This window comes from Nothoprocta perdicaria, unplaced genomic scaffold (assembly GCF_003342845.1).
Source record: "Nothoprocta perdicaria isolate Ctin4 unplaced genomic scaffold, notPer1 scaffold_385, whole genome shotgun sequence".
In the NCBI taxonomy this organism is placed as follows: domain Eukaryota; kingdom Metazoa; phylum Chordata; class Aves; order Tinamiformes; family Tinamidae; genus Nothoprocta; species Nothoprocta perdicaria.
In genome coordinates this window covers 338,291-358,071 of record NW_020455627.1, presented here as the reverse complement: position 1 = coordinate 358,071, position 19,781 = coordinate 338,291, and the positions used below count along the sequence as shown (strand labels likewise).

The window sequence follows — 19,781 nt, the reverse complement described above, 5'->3', positions numbered from 1 at the left end:
TGATGTTTTGCAGCAGAACACAAGGTCGGAAGGACGGAGAGGTGAACGTGGGAGCACAAAAAGGAACAGGGTGGCAGTTGTGCGGGACAGGATGCTCTGTAATGTGGTGGAGCTCGTGGAGCTCTTACCAGGAAAAYATATGCTCATTATGCTTATTTGTGAAAGGAAAACAAAATCTGATCCCATTAACTGCATGTTGATAAAGGGATTGACCAAACATTTTCCTTCGTAGTCCAGATTTTGTTACCTTTATAATAACTATATGTTATCGACTGAAACACAAGAAATTGGAGTAGAACCTGATTCTGCCTTCTTTCAGGGTATTTGCCATTTGATAGAATCAATAGCTGTCCTGCAGCCTCTTCAAGGGGTTTCCAAGTGAGAGGTAAGAAGTAAGATGAGGTAGAGTGAGGTTTGGGCTCCTGAATTTGCACACGTATGTCACACAAAGTCTGGAGGCCTTTGGTGCTATTTCTATATTGGCTTCCCATAAACTAGGTTGGCTCTGTCAGATGAAGAGTATCTGACMTTTTCATGAGTCGGAGGAAAACTCTTCCAAACATTGTGCACTATAAAGTTTGTACTTCTACAATCTGGTGTTACCAGAGGCTGTTCCACTCCTTCTGTGTGCTCTGAGAACAAGAGATAAACTGCTGTGATTAATAATAAAAAACAATTTCCTTTTTAATTTTAACTATGTCAGAAAAGATCCAGTCCATCATGCTTTGGGAACCAGCTTCTGGCAACTGCTGAATAATAGAAACAAACTCCAGCTTGCTTTCTCTTCAGTGGATATACTGTGTTACTCCTTGTTCATGAGTCCCTGTGCTCGTGGAAGTTCCTTAACAGAACGTATGGGTGACATGCACCCTCTTATTGCTGGGGGACCACATCACTTCACAGTTTTAATGTCCTCCTTCTGCCACTATAAACTTGCAAAAACTTGAGAGAGAAATCATTACCGTGCAAATAAACTTGCTGAATTTTCTGACATTCTTAATGATCCCAAGAAAATTGGCTTCCAAATCTGCAATCGTATGCTTTTCAGATAATGTTATCAGTAGTAACTCTGCCAGGAGTAAAAAAGGAATAAAAACCTGCAATGTTTCTGCTTCTAGAGATTATTTGATCCATTGCTTTGGCTTCCTGCTGCAAGCTGTGACACTCTTCATCTTTCTGCTCTCTCTGTGGTGTTGCCATCTGCCACCCGAGTTAGCAGGGGGGGTCAGTTGGGTCAGTACATCAGGGAACTCATTTTTGAATTGGTTAAAATTACCATCAGTTTGAGACCTTGGCTCAGAAACTGCATTGCTGAACAGGGAGAAAAGGAGAGCGCTCAGCAAATCACACCTCAAAGTGCATTTCCTCCTCTCGGCTCTGTTGGGAAGCTGCCCTTCATTTTGCAGTGTCTTGTATGTCTTGGAGGATTAATTAACTGTTGTTATGCATCCAGGCAAAGGTTAGTTTTATTTAAGATTTGTACAAGAAGAAAACAGTGCTGCTTGGAGCTCTCGCAGCTGAGGGACGTAGCTTTGCTAGCAAGATTTCACATCACCCTGGCACACGTGTGAGGCTGGGCTGCTCCAGGTGGTCCCTCCCATTACTCCACTGTAGCTCCCAACAGGGACCTGGGAGCCATGTATGTTAAGGACAATCTTGCTGACATAGAGCTTGAAACTCACCTAAAATTTCCATGCCTGCAGCAGGACTCACTGGTCCTGGTGAATATTTATTCGCATATACATTTCTAGATACAGTAATTATTCCCCAGTCTGTGGACTGAGAATACATCTTATAGGTCTGTTTAAAACCTGTTGATAGGCCAAGAGCCTCACACATCTTAGCAGTCTGTTCAAAACTTGTTGATAGTTCAGAGCTTCACAGAACATTTGGATGGATTTGGATAAGAAGTAAGAAGCTTGATTTGAAAAAAAGGGAAGCAGAAGAGGAAAGAAGGTGGCTGCCTGGAATACCTGGAATATGGTGGCCCTATATAGGGAGTTAGATGATCAACCTAAAGACTAGTCTTCAACGTAGAACTGAGGATTTCTCTACTGGGTGGTTACTGGTCTGAATTAGTCTGCAAAGCTGGCAATATAGGAGAAAGAAAGCCAGGATTGAGAGCAAAAAGTAGGATTTCATGGTGTACCTCTTGGATGATCTCTCTCTTTGGCCTCCTGGATGAAAGGCAGTAAGCAACTAGAGAAGTATTTGTGTTTTAAGTGTACGACTATTCCATATTTGTTTCAGTTACAACCTTCTGTTTCTGATTTAATACCCAAAAGTGTGACTATAAGTATAGTTGCCCAAATGCATTTTTTTTGCCTAAGCACATTTTTTAAACCCTTTTTAAAACAAGTTTTAAAACTTGGCTAACAGTAGAGAAAAGGCTGTCCAAGCTATGTAAATGTGGTACGTACTGTCTGCTGTGTTCTCGTGGCAGCAGAGACCTCTGTTCCACAGCCCATGTGGCCTCTCTGAGGGTTTGTGCCTTGCAGGGAGGGAATATACAAATATACTGCATCAGGCTGTGAGGTGTCACTGGGGAGCCCGGTACTGTCAAGTACTGAGAGTCTTTGGGGATATATATATTTTTTTTCCAAGGGCAAGAATCTGGAGCTTCTCCTGACCGTGGTGTGGTGCTTAGGATGTTGCTTGAAATAAGCTTAAATTTGGAGTCRAGAAATAATTACATTAATGGTTGCTATGAAGTGCAGTAGGAGTGACAGAGATAGCAGCTGGCTAAAAAGTGTTGGTTTAGCCACGTCAATGTTAAACAATAGTTTTTAAACAAAACTTTTTAAGACTCTACACCATTTCTCAATATTTTATTCCCCTTTTTGGATGATGCATCTAAATTACTAATTGATTATAGCAGCTACTTGTTAGCTGATGAAAATTTTTTCCTTTCCTAATCCCAGGGCCCACAAGTTCTCCCTGCCTTTGAGTCAGAAGAATCGTGCAGTCTGCAAGAGAGTCAGTCCTGCCATTCTGTGAGAGGACCTGGCCAACTCCAGTGCAGTTATTCTCTCTGTTACTCTTTTCTGTTTGGAATGAGTTTTCTTTGCTCAAGCTGCACAATTTCCTTGCTGAGAAACTAGCCTGGAATGGCCATTTTAGTGTTTCCGATTAGCCTTTAGAAGAAAATGTTCATGTCTTTTCTTGCTATGACAAATAAATATTTTTATTAACATTATTAAATGGATTTCATAATGAAAGCCATTTTTATTGTTGCAGTGGCAACAGAAGTGCTGATAATTGCATTTATTGGCAGAGCTAACTGGACTGTGAAAATGTGATTTAAAAAAGTTAACATCAGAACTGAGATGTTCTKCATTTTTTAAGGCATTGCTGAGCTGCAGCAATTATAGACCATAGCTATTGCAGCCTTTCAGTAGCCTGGTAGTCTATTAATAATTCAGGGCAACATGAATAGGTGAGAGTGAGCACGCCAGGACTYAGAACTCCACCTTTCATGGGGATCAGGAGTAGATACAACTATACTAGATACAACAATAGATGCAGCTTCTCCCTCACCAAAGGTGCCTCACAATTTCCTCCTTTTGGTAAGTTTTCTTCCTTCCCTGTTTGCAGYGTTTGCTGCTAACTCACAGATAAATACTGAAGTAGGTGTGAGTAGCAGAGGTCCCAGGATTGTGCCTGAGGATGTAGAGTTAAAGGACCTCTACATCTTTTGGTGTGTTCCTGATACCTTTTGGATCAGGCATAAGTCTTCTAGTACTAGTTCAAATAATTCTTGGTGTCCCCAGGACTGCTCTGTAAAGCAGAAAAAGCATTCATCCTATAAACAGGAAAAAAAAAGGTTAGGAAGGGCTTCGGGATTAAGAAAATTTTCTCTAATTCAAGTAAGATTGTAAGGAATTGAATTAGCTCTTAATACAGTTAAGTCTGTGTTGAAAGTAAAAATGTCTTCATTTCTCTTCACACCCAATAATACCTGGTTCAGGGAAAGTGCCTTCAAATTAATCATGCTGCATTATGCAATAGCTGTGAAATTATCTGTCTCTTTGGTGTCTGTTAACAGGTTCCTGTGTAATTGCTGTGCATTTTCTAGGATAGGAGAAATTATATTTTTATTGTTTAGCACATTAATTGGAATCAAATTTTGACACATGCCAAAATTATATTCAGGGTATGAAGGACAGTTTTGCCCTTTCTCATAAAGGGGTTGTTTTCACTTTTCAAGAAATAACAGGATTGTCCCTTCCACTGGTGATTTTCAATCCTAATGAAAAATCCATCTTAGATGCTGTCCTGCAGACCTTCTTGGAGTGGCCTAGCTACCATTGCTATAATTGTTGTGCTTCCATCATCCTTTAAAAGATCTGAACTGTGGAAAAAACATGGATCCTAAGGCGAAGTTGAGTTCTCCCTATGCATGATGATACCCAATGAGGAGGAGTTTTCTGCTGCTCAGCCCCTCCTTGAAACAACCTGTATTTAGGCACTGCTAAACTCTACTTTTTTTTTCTTTCCCTCTCCCTGTTTGCTAAACAAGTACCATGATGTGTGTATATATAATTCTCATCTCTTCCATTCCTTTGCAAAATGTTCAATTTCCACAGATTTTTTTTACACTAGCCCTTGAATTTTTGTCAGCATTTGTGAAGGTCTGTGAATTTTTGTGAAGATTTGCCTGATAATATGATGGCATTGGCGTCTTGAGAGTAATGAAGATGAGAACCAAGGAGAGTGTCTTAGGGCTGAGATTCTTCAGACAAACTACTGGGTCACTGGGCTGTTCGACAGTGTAATAGGGATTAATTAAAGACTCTGCAATCTCTTGCATTTAGTGAGGGTCTTTTTGCCATCATTGCTKATTTGTAATTAACTTTTCTGTTCTTGGTTTGCTAATAGTAATCAAAGTCACCCAGTAAAGAACTTTAAGATGAATAGCTTGTTTCATTTGCTGGTTTGTGTTTAATGTGACTGCCAAATTATTAAAAAATCAGACCTTTTAACACTCACAGCTAAGTTGTAGCTATTCCGGTGGACCAGCTGAGACACCTCACCATTGATATTTAACCTCACTCTGTGAACTAATGTGGTTAGAGTTGTATTAAGAAGCAGTGTGGAGTGTTTGGGGAAGCCTCGAGCTATCCCCTAGGAACCTCGGGCAAATACTTCCYGACTCCTACCTTTGCTGTAAGCTGCATAAGAACAAGACCATTGGTATACATTGTCTGACTGAGAATTTAAACAGTGCAGTCTGGTTACAAGTACGTGGCTCTTGGGAAACACCTGCTAAAGTCTGAATTCCAAAATATTAACACTCAGTAGAAAGAGAGAAGCTCCAGGGGCCTTCCAGGTAACTGTGGTCTGTGTGTTAYGGAGTGGCCAGTCCTTCGTTTGCTCTTGAAACAAAATGATGTGTTTGAAGAGGAAAAGCTTGTGAAGAGCCTTGCTCGCAGCTGAATCCCTCGCTGTCAGGAGCCAGTGTACAGGGCCTGCAYGGATGTGGTGACTATTGACCTCTGTGGAGGCTGGAAACACGTTTCCAAATTAAACTCTGCTCTTGGCGCATAAATGAAGTGAGAAAGTACAATGTGTAAAACGTTGTCAGTGGCAAAACTGTCGGTGACTTCAGCAGACAGAATTTAACTCCCTGACTTTTATCTGCTTTCGTTTATTTTTGGGCCCGAGCGTGCTTGACAACATGGTAAACAAGATTAGAAGGGAGCTCGCGGGGCTCGGCGCATGGCATCCTGCTCCAGCTGCTTGCCTGAGCCATGAAGAAATGACTCTTACATATAGGGTACTTTTYGAGAAATTCCTTAATTGCTAGTTCCAACCAAAGCAAAGAAATGAGGCATTATTTGTGCTATTTCCATTAAGGTTTATCTAACAAGTCTTAATTCTCATTTTATGCTTTGTACAAGGAGTCAACTTCATAATAGTAAACCATCCTCATCACTGTATGCATGTGAAAATATGGATTTTGAAAGCTTCTCCTGTGCTTTGAAATACTTGAGATACCAGAGTCAAGGTTGGCTACATTTTTAGTCTATTTTTGTGTATGTATTTCTGAAATTAGTGTTTTTAACCAGTGGTCCAGAATGCCACTGGCCAAACTCATTTGGTGGCTTATGTAAGCTTTAAAAATTCATATAGAACATAACGCTACCTAGTTTCTGTTACTATTAGTATATTTTTGCCATTACCTCTTTYATGCCAAAAGATTTGGCTGAGGCTTGCAAAGTAGTTGCATACACTTACATTAAGGATTACTTTTTCTAACACATATTCTACTTTTAGTTYAGATTTTTCCAACTTTGTCCTTTATAAGAAGCAGCAGCGAAGTTTGACTGTGACCTCCTTCAGCTGGTTTAGATGATGTGACTGTGTTGATTAAGGGTCTATTTATTTGTAACCAATTTAAAGAAAAATAGTCTTTGAATACTCTTTTTTTTTTTTAACTCATAATTTGAGTCTACTGTATTAAACTTAGGAATCATTAAAGTATACAAATACTACCAAGCTGGAAAAACAGCTTGGAAAGTGGGGGACAGGCAGCTGGAACACATAYGCTGTTTGTTGTGCAGATGACTAGTAATCCCTTCTTAGCAGAGGTTATCATAGGCTTGATCTGCATTGTAACCAAGCAGTCTTTAAGTGGTAGTGGCTGGAAGTTTAAAGTTAATTCTGGTTAGGAGTGTGATGGCCTAAAAGGTTTACTCAGGAAGGGCTCACTCTCAGTCTTCCTGGATCCTGCATCCTTTACCGTTTTCCTAGCTTCTTGCTGTGGCCACGTCAGAGAGGGGAGACAGGGATAAATGGAGCTCCTGGTCTAACCTAAGGTCAATTCATTTTTTTTTTTAAAAGTGATGGCTGCTGGTTGAGTTAAAAAACAGTTAGGGATACGGTGGTTTTATTCATGCAGCTTTACTTCCATGCTGAAAATCTGAAACCAGGTCAGGTTCATGCTTCTCTTTCTCGCTTAAGCGGAGGTGGATATTTTTCACACATCTGTTTTTTTCTGTGCTAAGTTCTGTATGGATCAAATCTAACCTAGAAGAGAAGAMGATTTCAAAATATATGTGAAATACTGCCTGCTTCTTAGTCATATTAAACAAAATTTGATGTCCTGACATGAAAGAACTTGTGTTTGGTGAGGTTTAGGGGTTTGTGAGGAAGAGATTTTAGGGAAGATTGAAATCCCCGTGCAGTCTGCAGGGGAAACAGCAATGCGTACAGCAGGGCCAGGCTTGATAGCTGGAGGGTGAAACATCATATGGTTTGGGTTTGGATTTGGGTTTGGGCTTGCGTTTGGGACCTACGCAATTCCTCTTAACTTTTGGGAAATAAAATTTGACCTGTAGCTCTTAAGTTGTATGTTATTGCCATCAAAGACGGGTAACAAGAATAACATTCCAGACAAGGAAAAGACACTAAGAAACTTTGAAATATTCATTTTCAAGTTCTAGACTGGTCAGCAACAATAAAACAAAAGGTTATAAACTTTTTATTTGCTGTGATATGGGGGAAAGGGGTGTGTGACAGGATCATCAGCAAAGCCTTTATTTCAATGCAGAGCAGATTCATGAGCAGACAGATTTTTATATGAAGAGTTTGTGCAGTGAGAATGGATTAGGGATATGGTGCTGAGGTGCAGCAGCGTGTGCAGACTTCAGTAGAAGCTATATCATTTTTTTCCTCAGCTTCAAAGGAAAATGCATTATCTATAGCAAAGTATAACTTACTGTAATAAAGAAGGAAGCCAGAACAGAATTTTCCCCTGAAATGCATTTCCTGAAGCCTGAGGACTAAAAGATGCTTCAGATTTCAAAATTTATAAATTCTTTTTACTTCTTTAACGGCCCTCTTAGGCTTTGTTAAAGAGTTTTTCTTGTCTTTGGGCTCACAAGCACACTCATACCACTCGTATTTCTCCTGTCCTCCAGCTTGCCAACAGACACATCTCTGAATGGTGAAGGTGAAAAGGAAAATGACTTGTGTTTTCCCTTTCTTTTTTCCTACTTCTGTGTTCATGCAAGGGCTGGATGAATTTTCACAGTGTGTTTCCACAGGCCARTTTCTTGCTGATTAGCTGTTCCCAGTAGCACCTGAAGGCCCTCGCTGAGGTGCTGTGCTTGGCACTGCGCACACACACACRTACACGATTCTGCCCATCCAGGCAAAAGATGAGAAAAAAGAAGATGCTACCTGTGGAACTGAGGCAAAGAAAAGCAAAGTGGCTTTCCCAGCATCACACAGAATTATGTAACAAAGCTGAAATTTGATTTTAAAAGTTGTTTTTTTTCCTAAGGGTCACTGCAGCCTGCCCTCTCTTGGTTTGCATTTGATTTTGGAAACTCTCATCTTCTCTCAGGCACTGTCCTCTCYGTCTTGTTCCCAGTTGCAGACAGAATTTTAAGCATATTTTGAAATCACAGATGGTCACAAGCAAGTGAAGCTTGAGGAAATGAGAGGATAGAGAATATTTTAGTGAACTTGTTCAGTTGTTCATAGAGGAAAGAACTGATGGGAAAGCACCTGGTCCTGTCGCATACTTTGATCTGGTACAGTGAAATAAGCAGTCTTGGTGAAAAACCCTTTTAGCAGAGTTTCCAGGGCTGAATCATTTACACTCCTCTCAGAGAGTATTTATGGTGGAGAAGTGGTCTGAGTAGATGTTCTGTTGCTACAATAAGTTTTCCTTGGTGATCTTGATAAAAAAATTAAGTGGAAATAAAGCTGGATTAAGATAAAACTTGTGTTACATACTACTTTCTTGACAAAGGAACACAGGAATTTGGAAGAAGCATATGAGCTCCCACTTCTCATCCGTTTGCTCTGTTTGCCCTAGGTCAGATGCCAGCCCACAGCTGTTTTTTTTTTTTCTACGAACTGTTGGCTTTGTTTTGATGTGAATCTACCCAGTTTATGGCAGTGAGTCCAGGGGTGGGTTGGATATCGCCCAATGCAGCTTCTAGGCTGGCTGTGGAGGCCCACGGCCTTCCCCAGCAGCCTGAGCTGCAGCCACCTGAAAGGCTGCCTGGAGAAACCCTGTTGGGAGCCATGCGTGGAACTGGGAGCCGTTCAGGAAAAGTGCAGCCATGTGGTTGGTGTCCCAGCAAGATGTGAAGGAGACCAGGCAAGAAGGGCCCTGTATGCTCAGAGCTGTGTTTAGATCTGCTGTGAAGTGTTGACTGGGTCTGAGTTTTTTCCTTGTTTTCTGGATGTTATCTCCATACAGATATTAGAGGTAGGATTTGGGATCTGGCCTGAGGTTGAGGGCTGTGCTGAAGATAYGATGTTCATATAGGCTGGCCACTGGGGAAGGAGGTGTGTGGTTTGGCAGTCCACAGGGACAAAAGCCAAATTTGCCTTTTGGTCACTATATCAGTGAGCTAGGCTTGATTATAGCTGTCACTGCAGTTTTCTGGTGAGGAACTACAAAAAAMGACAAGTAAGTGGTAAATGTCTATGAGAAAAGTCAATGGGAAAATAATGCTTTACTGCAATGGGTACATTTATTCTTATTTATTCTTAGAAGTCTGTTCATAGTATCCAGTGTCCTGAAATGTTTTTCTTATGCTTGAAAATACATCTAAGTATAAAGACATATGATTATCTACATTACTTTTCTTTTTTTCCCTTTCTCACAGTGCATGCCAATTAAAGGCCTTGGATTTGTGCTTGGAGCCTACAAATGTATTTGCAAGGCTGGATTCTATCATCCCAACATCTTTTCAGTGAACAGCTTTCAGAGTAAGTGCCTTTGCTTGCATTAAAAAAAAAATAAAGAAAGAAAGCAGAGAGAGCATTAATAATGCAGGGTTCCTTTTTATCCTAGCTAGGGTTATACAGTAAAATCCCAGTGGTTTGTAACTCTGAGATTATATAATCACTTAAGGAGTTCCAGGCCTTTGGTTTGTCATCTGTGGTACTCATGAGGCTCTTGTAAAACACACCCTCTTTAAGCATATTTGATTTGTAAATAAATTTTAAAATATGAAAAGAAGTCTTGCTATAGGGAAATACAGACTTCTGGCCTTTATGATCAAGCACAAGTATCAAGGCAATGTTTCATCCTTTTCCTGCCATGTACCCCCAGGGGAATGGCAGTGAGAAGCTTTCATCCAGCTTGGTCCAGAATCATGGGCATTATGTCCTGCCCTGAGGGCTCTTTCTGCTCCTGAAGAGAAGCAGCTCTAGTAACACTGAGCACTCATCTGCACCTCTGTGATGCTCCATGGCACTGATACCTCAGGTTATGCTGGGGTAGATGAAGTGGTGCCCAGCTTATTGTGCAGACATGCCTGAGATTTTCAATACATTTTTTCTTGTTAGTGACTTAGATATAAAAACTAATTATTTTTATTTCCCCGCCTTGCAACTTCTAAAAACCTAAATACTAAGATATAAGGGAAATTTTACCTAAAAGCAAGATGAAAAGGATACCATAAAGAGAAGACTGGACAGACTTAACGTGTATTTTGAACCTCTGCTGTAACACCTTCTATTACGTTTTTCCCTTTTTTTCCTCAGTTTCACACAAATTACCATGTTTGAAAAGAAACAGATGAAAACTGGAGAAGAAACTCATCCTGCTTAAATGAATATGAAAATACTTACCTAGGTGTTTTAGGCTGGGAAGTCATGTGCAGGATTATATGACATGACAGTTGTGAAAACATGCCCCATGTTACTGTGTACCTGATAACTGGGTTAAATATATTATTCAGTGTGAACTCGAGGGCTGCAAATAGAGCTTCCAGGGTTCCTTGCTGTGTTAGTTGCTCATAAGCTCTCCTTTCTACATAAAAAGTAGTAGGAACTGTAGTGAAAGGTGGGTAAGTATTATTTCTCTGGGCTCTGTATGAATCTTTTAATAGAACTAGGCTGATCCTTGGTTGCTCCTGGAGTGCAGTGGGTTATGACAGAGTCAGAATTTAACTCCTTGAATGGGAATAAGAAAATCATTCTTAGATTTTTATCATACCAAGTCCTCCAAACATACAAAAATAATGTAGCKAGAGATAGTTACAGCATTGATCATTAAGGGTGGGATTCATTTTATGCCATGCTTGCTGTCCAAAATGTAGGTGCTTGGCATGTATTGGTCATCTAGGCTTCCTTTATGGTTGGTGGAGAGAGTATAGCTCCTCTGGAGGGCAATCCTGCCTCTTCAGGCGTTTGTCCTAAGATGGAAGAAGTGCCTGTCCAGGCAAATAACCTTATTGCTTTGMTTATTAGAGATGGAGCAGCCTATCTGGCTCATTTTGATTGGATATTAGRCTTCTAAATGACTAATGTGAGTAAAATGTGTCTCACAGAAGTATTTGCCTACTCTGAAACTTAAGGGGATGTAATTAAATGGCATGGGATCACTTTGCTCTGACCTTTCATTCCTGGGAGTTGGCTGTCATAAACATGAGTTTGGGAAAAGTCATTAAAAAGAAACTGCTTTAATTAATCAAGATGTGACTGAGTGTGCCCACCTCTGTAGATGATTTCAAACACTGTGCGGAGAGACAGCAAGTGTGAGACTGCAAAGGACTGTGAAGTAATGGCAGAAATAATGGAAACTGTGGTTCATCTCAGCGCTGTCACCAGTGTATTCTGAATAAAAGAAAAGGTAGAGGATAACAAGGTTAAAAGTGCCTAGGGATTCAGCATGATGCTAATAAAAAAAATCTAGACATGAATCCTGAGAGCAGCTTTGACAGAAGCTGTCTGACCTGAAGATCTCTGTGGAGACAGGTTGGTGAAGCCGGATGATGAGAGAGATGAAACTGGGTAGAAGCGTTACAGATTTATAGAATATAGAATATAGAATATCCCCAGAGGAAGAAAATGGAAAAGATTTGGAGGTCTCTAGATGTAAATGAGTAGTAGGTAGGTAGGTAGAAAAAAATTAAGCAGTTCTGTGCTTCTGTGATGCAAAACCTGGGCTGAGTRTGTTATTATATCTTGGAATGAGATCATATCTAAATGACCTAAATGATCTTGGGACTGAGCACCATAGCAGAGTTACRCAGCAGAACTGAAGTCATCGAGTTTTATTGGGGGAAGGACTTTGCATTAGTGCAGCAGAAGGTTTTAAAACTGGAAATATTTGGGCCTGAAATTTASACTGTTCTGTTACTCATAAGGAAGTCAGATGGGAGAGGAGTTTCCCTCTGAAAGCTGGATTTATTCRGAAGAACCAGCAGTGCCAAAATGTGTAAAATCTTTTGTTGCCACTTTGCTTAGTGAGGACCCTGGGCATTAGTGGGGCATGGGGTAACTGCCTTTTTCCAGAGTGTCTTTTGAGAATACAAACTGATGTAAAAATATTTATTTCAGGTATGAAATAACATACAGACTTTCATTAACATTTGAGTACAGGAATAAGCACTTTCTTCTAATGACTCACTTTAGGTAGCTGTCTTTCAGCATTATTAGTATAGGCAGAAGGGATAAATGAGTGACTATATGCATTCTTTGCATTTTGTAACAACCTCTAGCAAAATACTTAAGTTTCCTGAAATGCCTGTAGTCCAGCACAGTGTGGACAGTCCCAAGGTGAGGAAGAGCTCATGAAACTTACCTAGGAAGTTTGGTGAGAAAGAAGAGAAAGGCTGGGATTTCAAGGAGAAAAAAAATAGGAAAAAAAATACAGTAGAGGGGACATGATCCCTTCTTGTTTTCTTTTTCTAGTACTCCAGCATTTTCCTAATTAYCCTTCATATCACTTTGTGTCCATATTCTTCCCTTCTATCAATTCTATGTGTTACTTTCCCCTTTCATTTTTATCATTTCTACTGCCTTTGCTGTCTTGTTCTGTGTGTCTGCCTCACCCTGTCCTTGAGTCTCACTCCTGCAGCGCCGGATCAGGACTGCAGTGTTTGATTCTGTCCCATATCTACCAGTGCTAAAACTGCTTCAGACTGAGACTGGCTTCGAGTTGGTCCCCCTGCACAACACCAGAGTTTGAAATCTCTCAGCATCTTCAGTTTGGACAGGAAAAAAAAGGTTTTTTTTGTGAAACCACATTTATTCTGAAATAGAATCAAAGCTGAAATAGAAAAAGGCACGGAGCAATGAAGCTGTGGCCTGGCAGTGTGTGAGAGTGGCTGCTGTGGTGTCGCAGGGACGAGGCAGGGCACCCATATGGATGGGCTTTAACTCCCTTCCCAACAAGCTGCATGTTAGCAGTAAATGCAACGACTGGCTCTTTCCCAAGAGCTCTTAGATGTCACTATTAGGATGATTATTATAGTCTGGTAAAGGAAAAAAAAAGATGAAGACTGTAAAAAACTTTACATTGTGAAAAATCCAATAGATATCTCTTATACAATACCTATTTTGATCTTTCTTCATATGCAGCTGACGATAGCATTACAGTGGCCATCATATCTGTGCAGAAGTTACCTGTTATGTCATGAAGTGACAGCCGTGGGATATTTACTGTGACATGCAACTGCTTATCAGCTATTAACCCTGGAGCTTATGGCACATGTAAACAAGAAGAAACTTCATGCATGACTCAGATAAGAGAATGTGTGATAGAATGGATTATAATCTATTTTCAACAGCTTTCAAGGCTAAACATTATAGAAATAAAGTAAGAATTCCAAATTTATGAGCGGTAAAATTATTAAGCCATAGTCATTTAATACTTTTGATTTAAATAAACTCTTAAATCTCATTTTTCAATTATATATTTTCACTGTTTAAGTTGTTACTCTCAAAATACTTTGATTTATTTAGTTAGCATAGTAAAAAAGCATTAAAGAACAGCTCAGAAATGTCAGATTTAAAGAGATAAAATGTGATGTAATTAGGAGATGGGCTAGTTGAAGGGCAATTCCTTCTTATTATGGAAATGCTAAAGGAACAGTCGGACAGTTAAAAAGTAGGTTTCCGTAAGTGTAAATGTAGAAAGAATGAAATAGAAAACTCTGACCRTCAGTAGTGCAGTCTTAATTTGGATGTGGAGATGGGAAGTACCTGGCTGAGACTTCCTGCTCTSTCAGAAGGACAGTGCTGTTCCTTTGCTCTATCAGTAGTTTAGAAAATAGAGAAATAAAGGTAGACATAGAAGAGATGGGTGGTCTTGGATGCTAGTGAGCAGATAAAGACGGGATGTTGCAGAGTGAAAAGAAATGCCCAACCTGCAGGAGGAAAAATGATTGTTAGATGAGATTAAGGCTTGCCCTCCTATTGAAAAAATAGTTGAAAAACTAGTGGACAGTTTCCTAAGAGCGCCTGCATCTTCTGGAGATGCCCAAGTATTTTCCAGTATTTCCATTCCTACTTCCTACAGCCTGGGTTTAGGTCAAAGGGACACAGAAATCTCTTCTAATTTCTGCTTTATCACAAAAATCTCTTCTAATTTCTGTTGTACCTAAGGAAATCTGACTACTGTCATTAGTCAGCAGCACTCTGCTATATTCAGGTTTCCAATATCTCTGTTTGGAGTAAGACTCCAAAGACATTCCACACTCCTAATGAAAAATACCTGTTTTCTGCTGCGCAAGGAGCACCCTTGCGGGAAGCGCACAAGGAGCACCCTTACGCCAAGGACCACTGCATAAACAGACCTGGAAATACAGCCTATTTATTCCTTTCCCTAGCTTTGTCTATCAGATGTGCACACTGATACATGCCTTTGAGAAATGAAGACATGATTACCCATGCAGATAACCCTCTGTTTCAAACATTTCAAGGTAAAAGCCCAAAGAGTGTTTTATAAGCCAACAGGCATATGTAACGTCACTGAAATGCACTGTCTCTTGAATTAAGACTAAGCAGTACAACATTTATTACCTTCATTGCCAGTGGAAGATAATTTTGGTCAAAGATGTGGCAGAAATTTTGCAGTCATGTGAAAAAGAGGAAATTAGCATGAATGCATTTTGATAAACCTGGAAATTCCCAAACCTGTCTTCCTCACATTGCACATTTTCAGCAAGTTCATCTTGCCTTTTCGTTTAACACTATTCCTCCTTCCTTCCTTCCTTCCTTCCTTCCATTCCAAACCAGCAGGTAACCAGCAGGGGGTTATGAACAAGTATTTATGGGTGAGGAAAAACAGGAATTCTCCCATGTGTTCTGTTGGGGGGGTCACTTTCATGAGCAGGATTTTTTTACATGAATTTACATGGACAAAATATTGCCAAGAGGATTTTGAGCATTCCTTGGTATGCTTGTGAGGACAGTGGAAGATTGTGGAACAGTGGAAGATTTATATAAATGCACTAGCTTTTCTGTGGGCACAGAATAGTGTAATCATTAAGCAGTATGCTGACCAAATATGGCTTGATAAGGGTTCTATCTAATKTGGAGCTAATTAATTCACTAGGAACCATCTTTATGAGATTTAGGAGCAATCTGAAATAGGATGAGAGCTTGTACTGTGAACATGAAGTAGTTAATGAGGTTTGCTCTCCACAAGTCTGTGTAAAATCCCTTCCTTCTTCCCAAATGATGTAATTTTTCACCCATTCACAAGTCACCTTGCAATTTTAGCCCCCTTTCAATACAATGGGAAAACAATTGGCATTTAACAAGCTCATGGCTGATTTGTTTTGCCTTTTCCGAATGTAGCAAAAGGAGAGGAGATGGAAAAGCAGCCCTGGATAACCCTCCTGTAACTTAATGAAAGGGAAGAGGGAAAATAAAGGGAGTAAGCAGGGAACTGTTTAGCTTCTCTATGACGAACTGCCTGTACTGTCCAATTCAAAGCTTCTCCTTGCCCCATTTGGTATTTTCAGGAAAGGACGCGGATAACCGCTTCCCTGGTGGGGAGCTGTCGGAGGAAGTCTACACGTGCCTGCCCTGCAGGGAAGGATGTTCCTACTGCACAGATGATACCCCCTGCTATGCACAGGAGGACAAGTATTTGCGGCTCGCTATCATCTCCTTCCAAACGCTCTGTATGCTGCTCGACTTCATAAGCATGCTGGTAGTCTACCATTTTCGCAAGGCAAAGGTAGGGAGATATGTGTTACTTTAATCTTCCTGCTCACAGTGTGATACTGACTCGTTTGTGCTGGGTAAAAAGCTTCTCATTTGGAGAATCAGCTGAAGAACYTGACTCTTTTTCAGGGAGAATAGGATTGCCAAACGGGAATGCTTCACTTTGGGCGTGGAGGTGATGGGCTAAATAAGTGAGGTAATGTTTGAAAAATTGCTGAGCAACTTGTGGCTCCTAATGAAACCTGCCTACGTTTGCAGGCRGTTGGTATAAACCAAGGAAATCTGYGGTGTCCTAAGTCATTTCAGAAAATCAGGCTGATCATGCAGGTAGGTACTCAAGGCATAGAGAGACAGAATGACAGAATGTTTGAGGTTGGAAGGGACCTCGGGAGATCATCTAGTCCAACCCCTGCTCCAGCAGGGACACCCAGAGCATGGGGCACTGGGCGGCAGCCAGGTGGGTCTGGAAGATCTCCAGAGAAGGAGACTCCACAACCTCCCTGGGCAGTCTCCATCTGTTTTACCACTGTTGGGAAGGATGTTTGGCTTCAATGTATTTGAGAGAAGATATATATTGACTACTTATATTCGATATAGGAATAACAATTACATCAAAGAGAAATCTTTTCAAATAGCTATAGTTCACAGACAAATTAAACTTAATTCTTCCTTTTTTTTTTTTTTTTTCTTGAAAGTAGGAACGTATTTAGTAGTATCTGAAAAATAGTGGTGCAATGTACAGTTATGTTTCATCTTACCTCATTCAAAATATTTTTATGTGCAATTTTTTTATCTCATGCAATCATTCTGTTGCCTTGATAAATACAGAATAGTCTTGAAAATTTGCAATTTACAAAAAAATAAAAAAGGATTGGAATCACTACCTACATTTGGAGGATGTAGGTGTGCACATGGTAAATGATATTGTTGAAATTAATAGCTTCATCCAGGTTCCATGACTAGATAAGCATTTCCATTTTGCTTTCTGAAATACCTGTTCCTACAAACTTCCTAATCCTACAGTGTATTAGAAATGTGTCTCATTTTAATATCCTGGCAGGAAATCATGGACTGTACATTTTTTTTTTCTGATAGAGGCTGAGTATTTAATGAAAATACAGAAATTGATTCAAGTTAAGGACTTGATTATATTTATAAGGTTTTTCATTATGGAATGTCTGTTCTAAGCATCTCTTTAGTTGCCTAATATTAAATAAGCAAAAGAACTTCATTCCAGTGCTGTGAGACTTTAGTCTGTGTTAAGTGTGCTTAGTCTGTTTTAACACATGGCCGTGTTAAAATAATGAAAAGAAGTATCCCGTAAGCCTGCAAAGTGAACAAAGCAGAAGATTTCATATCCAGCTACTGCAAGTTTGTTCCATGTCTACTGCTGTATTATAGAAATCATGTATTTCATAAAAAAGATAGTAGGGAAAGGTGCATTAATACTTTTGTGGTGATCAACTGTTCCTCTACAGTAAACTGTGAACAAAGAACCAGGAAGGAGTTGAATATGGAATACCAAAGCAAACCGAGATCTCAACGTGTCTTTCCTTCTTTATAAAGAATTCTCCAGTCTTTATAAAAAGAAACCATTATGTTTATAAAAAACRTTTAGAGATTCATAGTGACATCTGAATGAAAACTAGACATTAAACAAAACACTCTTTTGTTTTTCTCCAGACAGAAAAGAGTTGTGTTGTAGACATATTTGTCTCAGTTGAACAGAGATAGATTGAATTATAAATTGACTATCTTAGAAAATATTTGACTTTGTTCTCTCTATATATATCTCACAAGGAAAAGATGAAGAGACAAAAAAAAATAGTATGGTGATTGATAATCTTTTCCTGAATGATCAATATTTTCAAAGAATAGAAAACGAAAATAAATGTTCCATTGCTTTTCATGTCATTCAGCTGAGCTTTCTTTTGAGTTCCTTTTATGTTCTTTATCTTATTGGTACAGCATGATTTTAAAAAGAAAAAGATCTTGTGTGATGAACATGAAATGAGGAGCTGTATGAAGGGCAAACATAACCAGAACAATGAGTATTTGCATGAGAAAACTGTGGGTTACATTGGATAATGACAGAAAATTGGAGTGAATGAGCCAAACTGGTAACTGGATGTGTTCTCTTTACCAAGAGGGGAAAGTCATGAAAATGAAAGAAAAGCTATTGAAATATTCAATATATCTGTACTCTTGAGTTGTTCCTAACTGTTAGCGGAACAAGGCTGAATTAGGTTAATGTATGTGTGAGGGATTAACGTTACCACGAGCTGCTCACATGCATTGTTGTAAGTAGGCACCGGAGAAGGGCATTGCCTCCCACATACACGACTACAATATTCAAWTAGTTTAGCAAAAGTAACTTTTAATTTTGAATTTTCCCAGGAAGAACTATGTACTGCTGCCGTATTAGCAAGCCATCTGCAAAGTCTGCAAAAAAGGCAAAATAGAGTGCTTAGAGATAAGAAATGCTCTCTACAGGCCCCAGTGCTGGAAAGAGGGAAGTGTAGCCGTGTAGGATGTTGGCAGAGCTGCTGATCAAAGGTTTGTTGAACTGGGGAAAGGAGTAGTTACTGCTCTAGGAAAACTGACTGTGCAAAAGAGAACATGGCTCTCTGCTTCTGCTCRTGAAAATTAATTTTAAAAAGCCAGAGTCCTGAAATTTTTAAGTCTGGCAGCTAAATGCACCTCAGGCATCTTGACTATCATGCTGTGAGCATAATATTTCTGACAGCAAGATAATTCAGACCACAGCATTCTTTCAGATCATGATGGAATTGGCAGCCTTCATCCCCAAATCCCGATTCAGCAAGAGCAGATGCAGATGGGGAGTTTTTTTGAAAATACTTCCTCCTATTCAGATTGCAATGATTACACATATGAAGACCAAGCAGTACTCAGAAACTGCTGTGGAAGAGTCACTTCCCAACTTCAGGTTCATCAGCAGTGCAGAATATTTGCCGGATCTAAGGCAGTTGCTAAAAGTGTTGGTAAGGATCTACCACTCTGCTCCGAAAGGAGAACACGGCAATGGGAAGGACACTTTCAGTAATTGCTTCTAAAGGGTTATTGACAGAATGTGAAGATCCAACTTAACCTTTGTGACATGGTCTTTATTACTAATATAGGATGTAATAATAATAATAATCTACAGAGAAACCTGGTAAATAAGAGCTAAAGTGGTTCYGTGAATGAAAGATCTTGACAAAAAAGAATAGTAATAAATCATCAAATCCAGATGGTATTCACCCAAGACTTCTAAAAGAACCCTCTACAAAATTACTCTATTAAGCTACTGCTTATATTAATTAGCAGTAGAGGGGAAATGGAAGATAGGGAATGTTACATCCACATTTAAAAAGACTTCAAGTAGAGAATTAATRTTTGGTAAGTCTGACTTGTGCTAACAAATGCATAGAAATAATGAGAAAGACTAGAACTAGTAGGTACATGGATAAGTGTTGAGAAATGGACTTCTGAGGGAATGTGATGTCCTGTATTTATAGCTCTCTGAAGATGCAGTATGAGAATACATGCATTTTTTCAAAGGTCCACTGCAAAATGCTCTTTAGAATGATGCTATATAGTGTATAACCATGAATGGCATAGAGAAGATGACGTGTGAACATATGTCTACTGTTCCTTTTACAATGGAGCTGGAAGCCTAAAGCCTAAATCCTCACCAAGAGGGTTTAGGAAGAATTACATCATGGATTTTTTCTTTCTTGACTGTTCAAACATAATGGGTTTTGGTGAAATTCCAGTTTTATTGTTGGAAGCTAGGAGAATGGAGCAGGAAGGATCACTGCATGCTGTTCTTGTTTAATAATTCTTCTTCT

At 39.6% G+C, this 19,781-nt stretch overlaps 1 protein-coding gene across 1 annotated transcript in view; it reads left to right on the top strand.

Annotated features, from left to right (window-relative positions):
- Positions 1-19,781, top strand: part of GPR158 (G protein-coupled receptor 158) — a 173,570-nt gene that overhangs the window by 67,645 nt on the left and 86,144 nt on the right. Inside the window, exons 3-4 of the mRNA XM_026044807.1 lie at positions 9,630-9,732; positions 15,726-15,943. Coding sequence (XP_025900592.1) covers positions 9,630-9,732; positions 15,726-15,943 — 321 coding nt within the window. The remainder of the gene's footprint in view (positions 1-9,629; positions 9,733-15,725; positions 15,944-19,781) is intronic.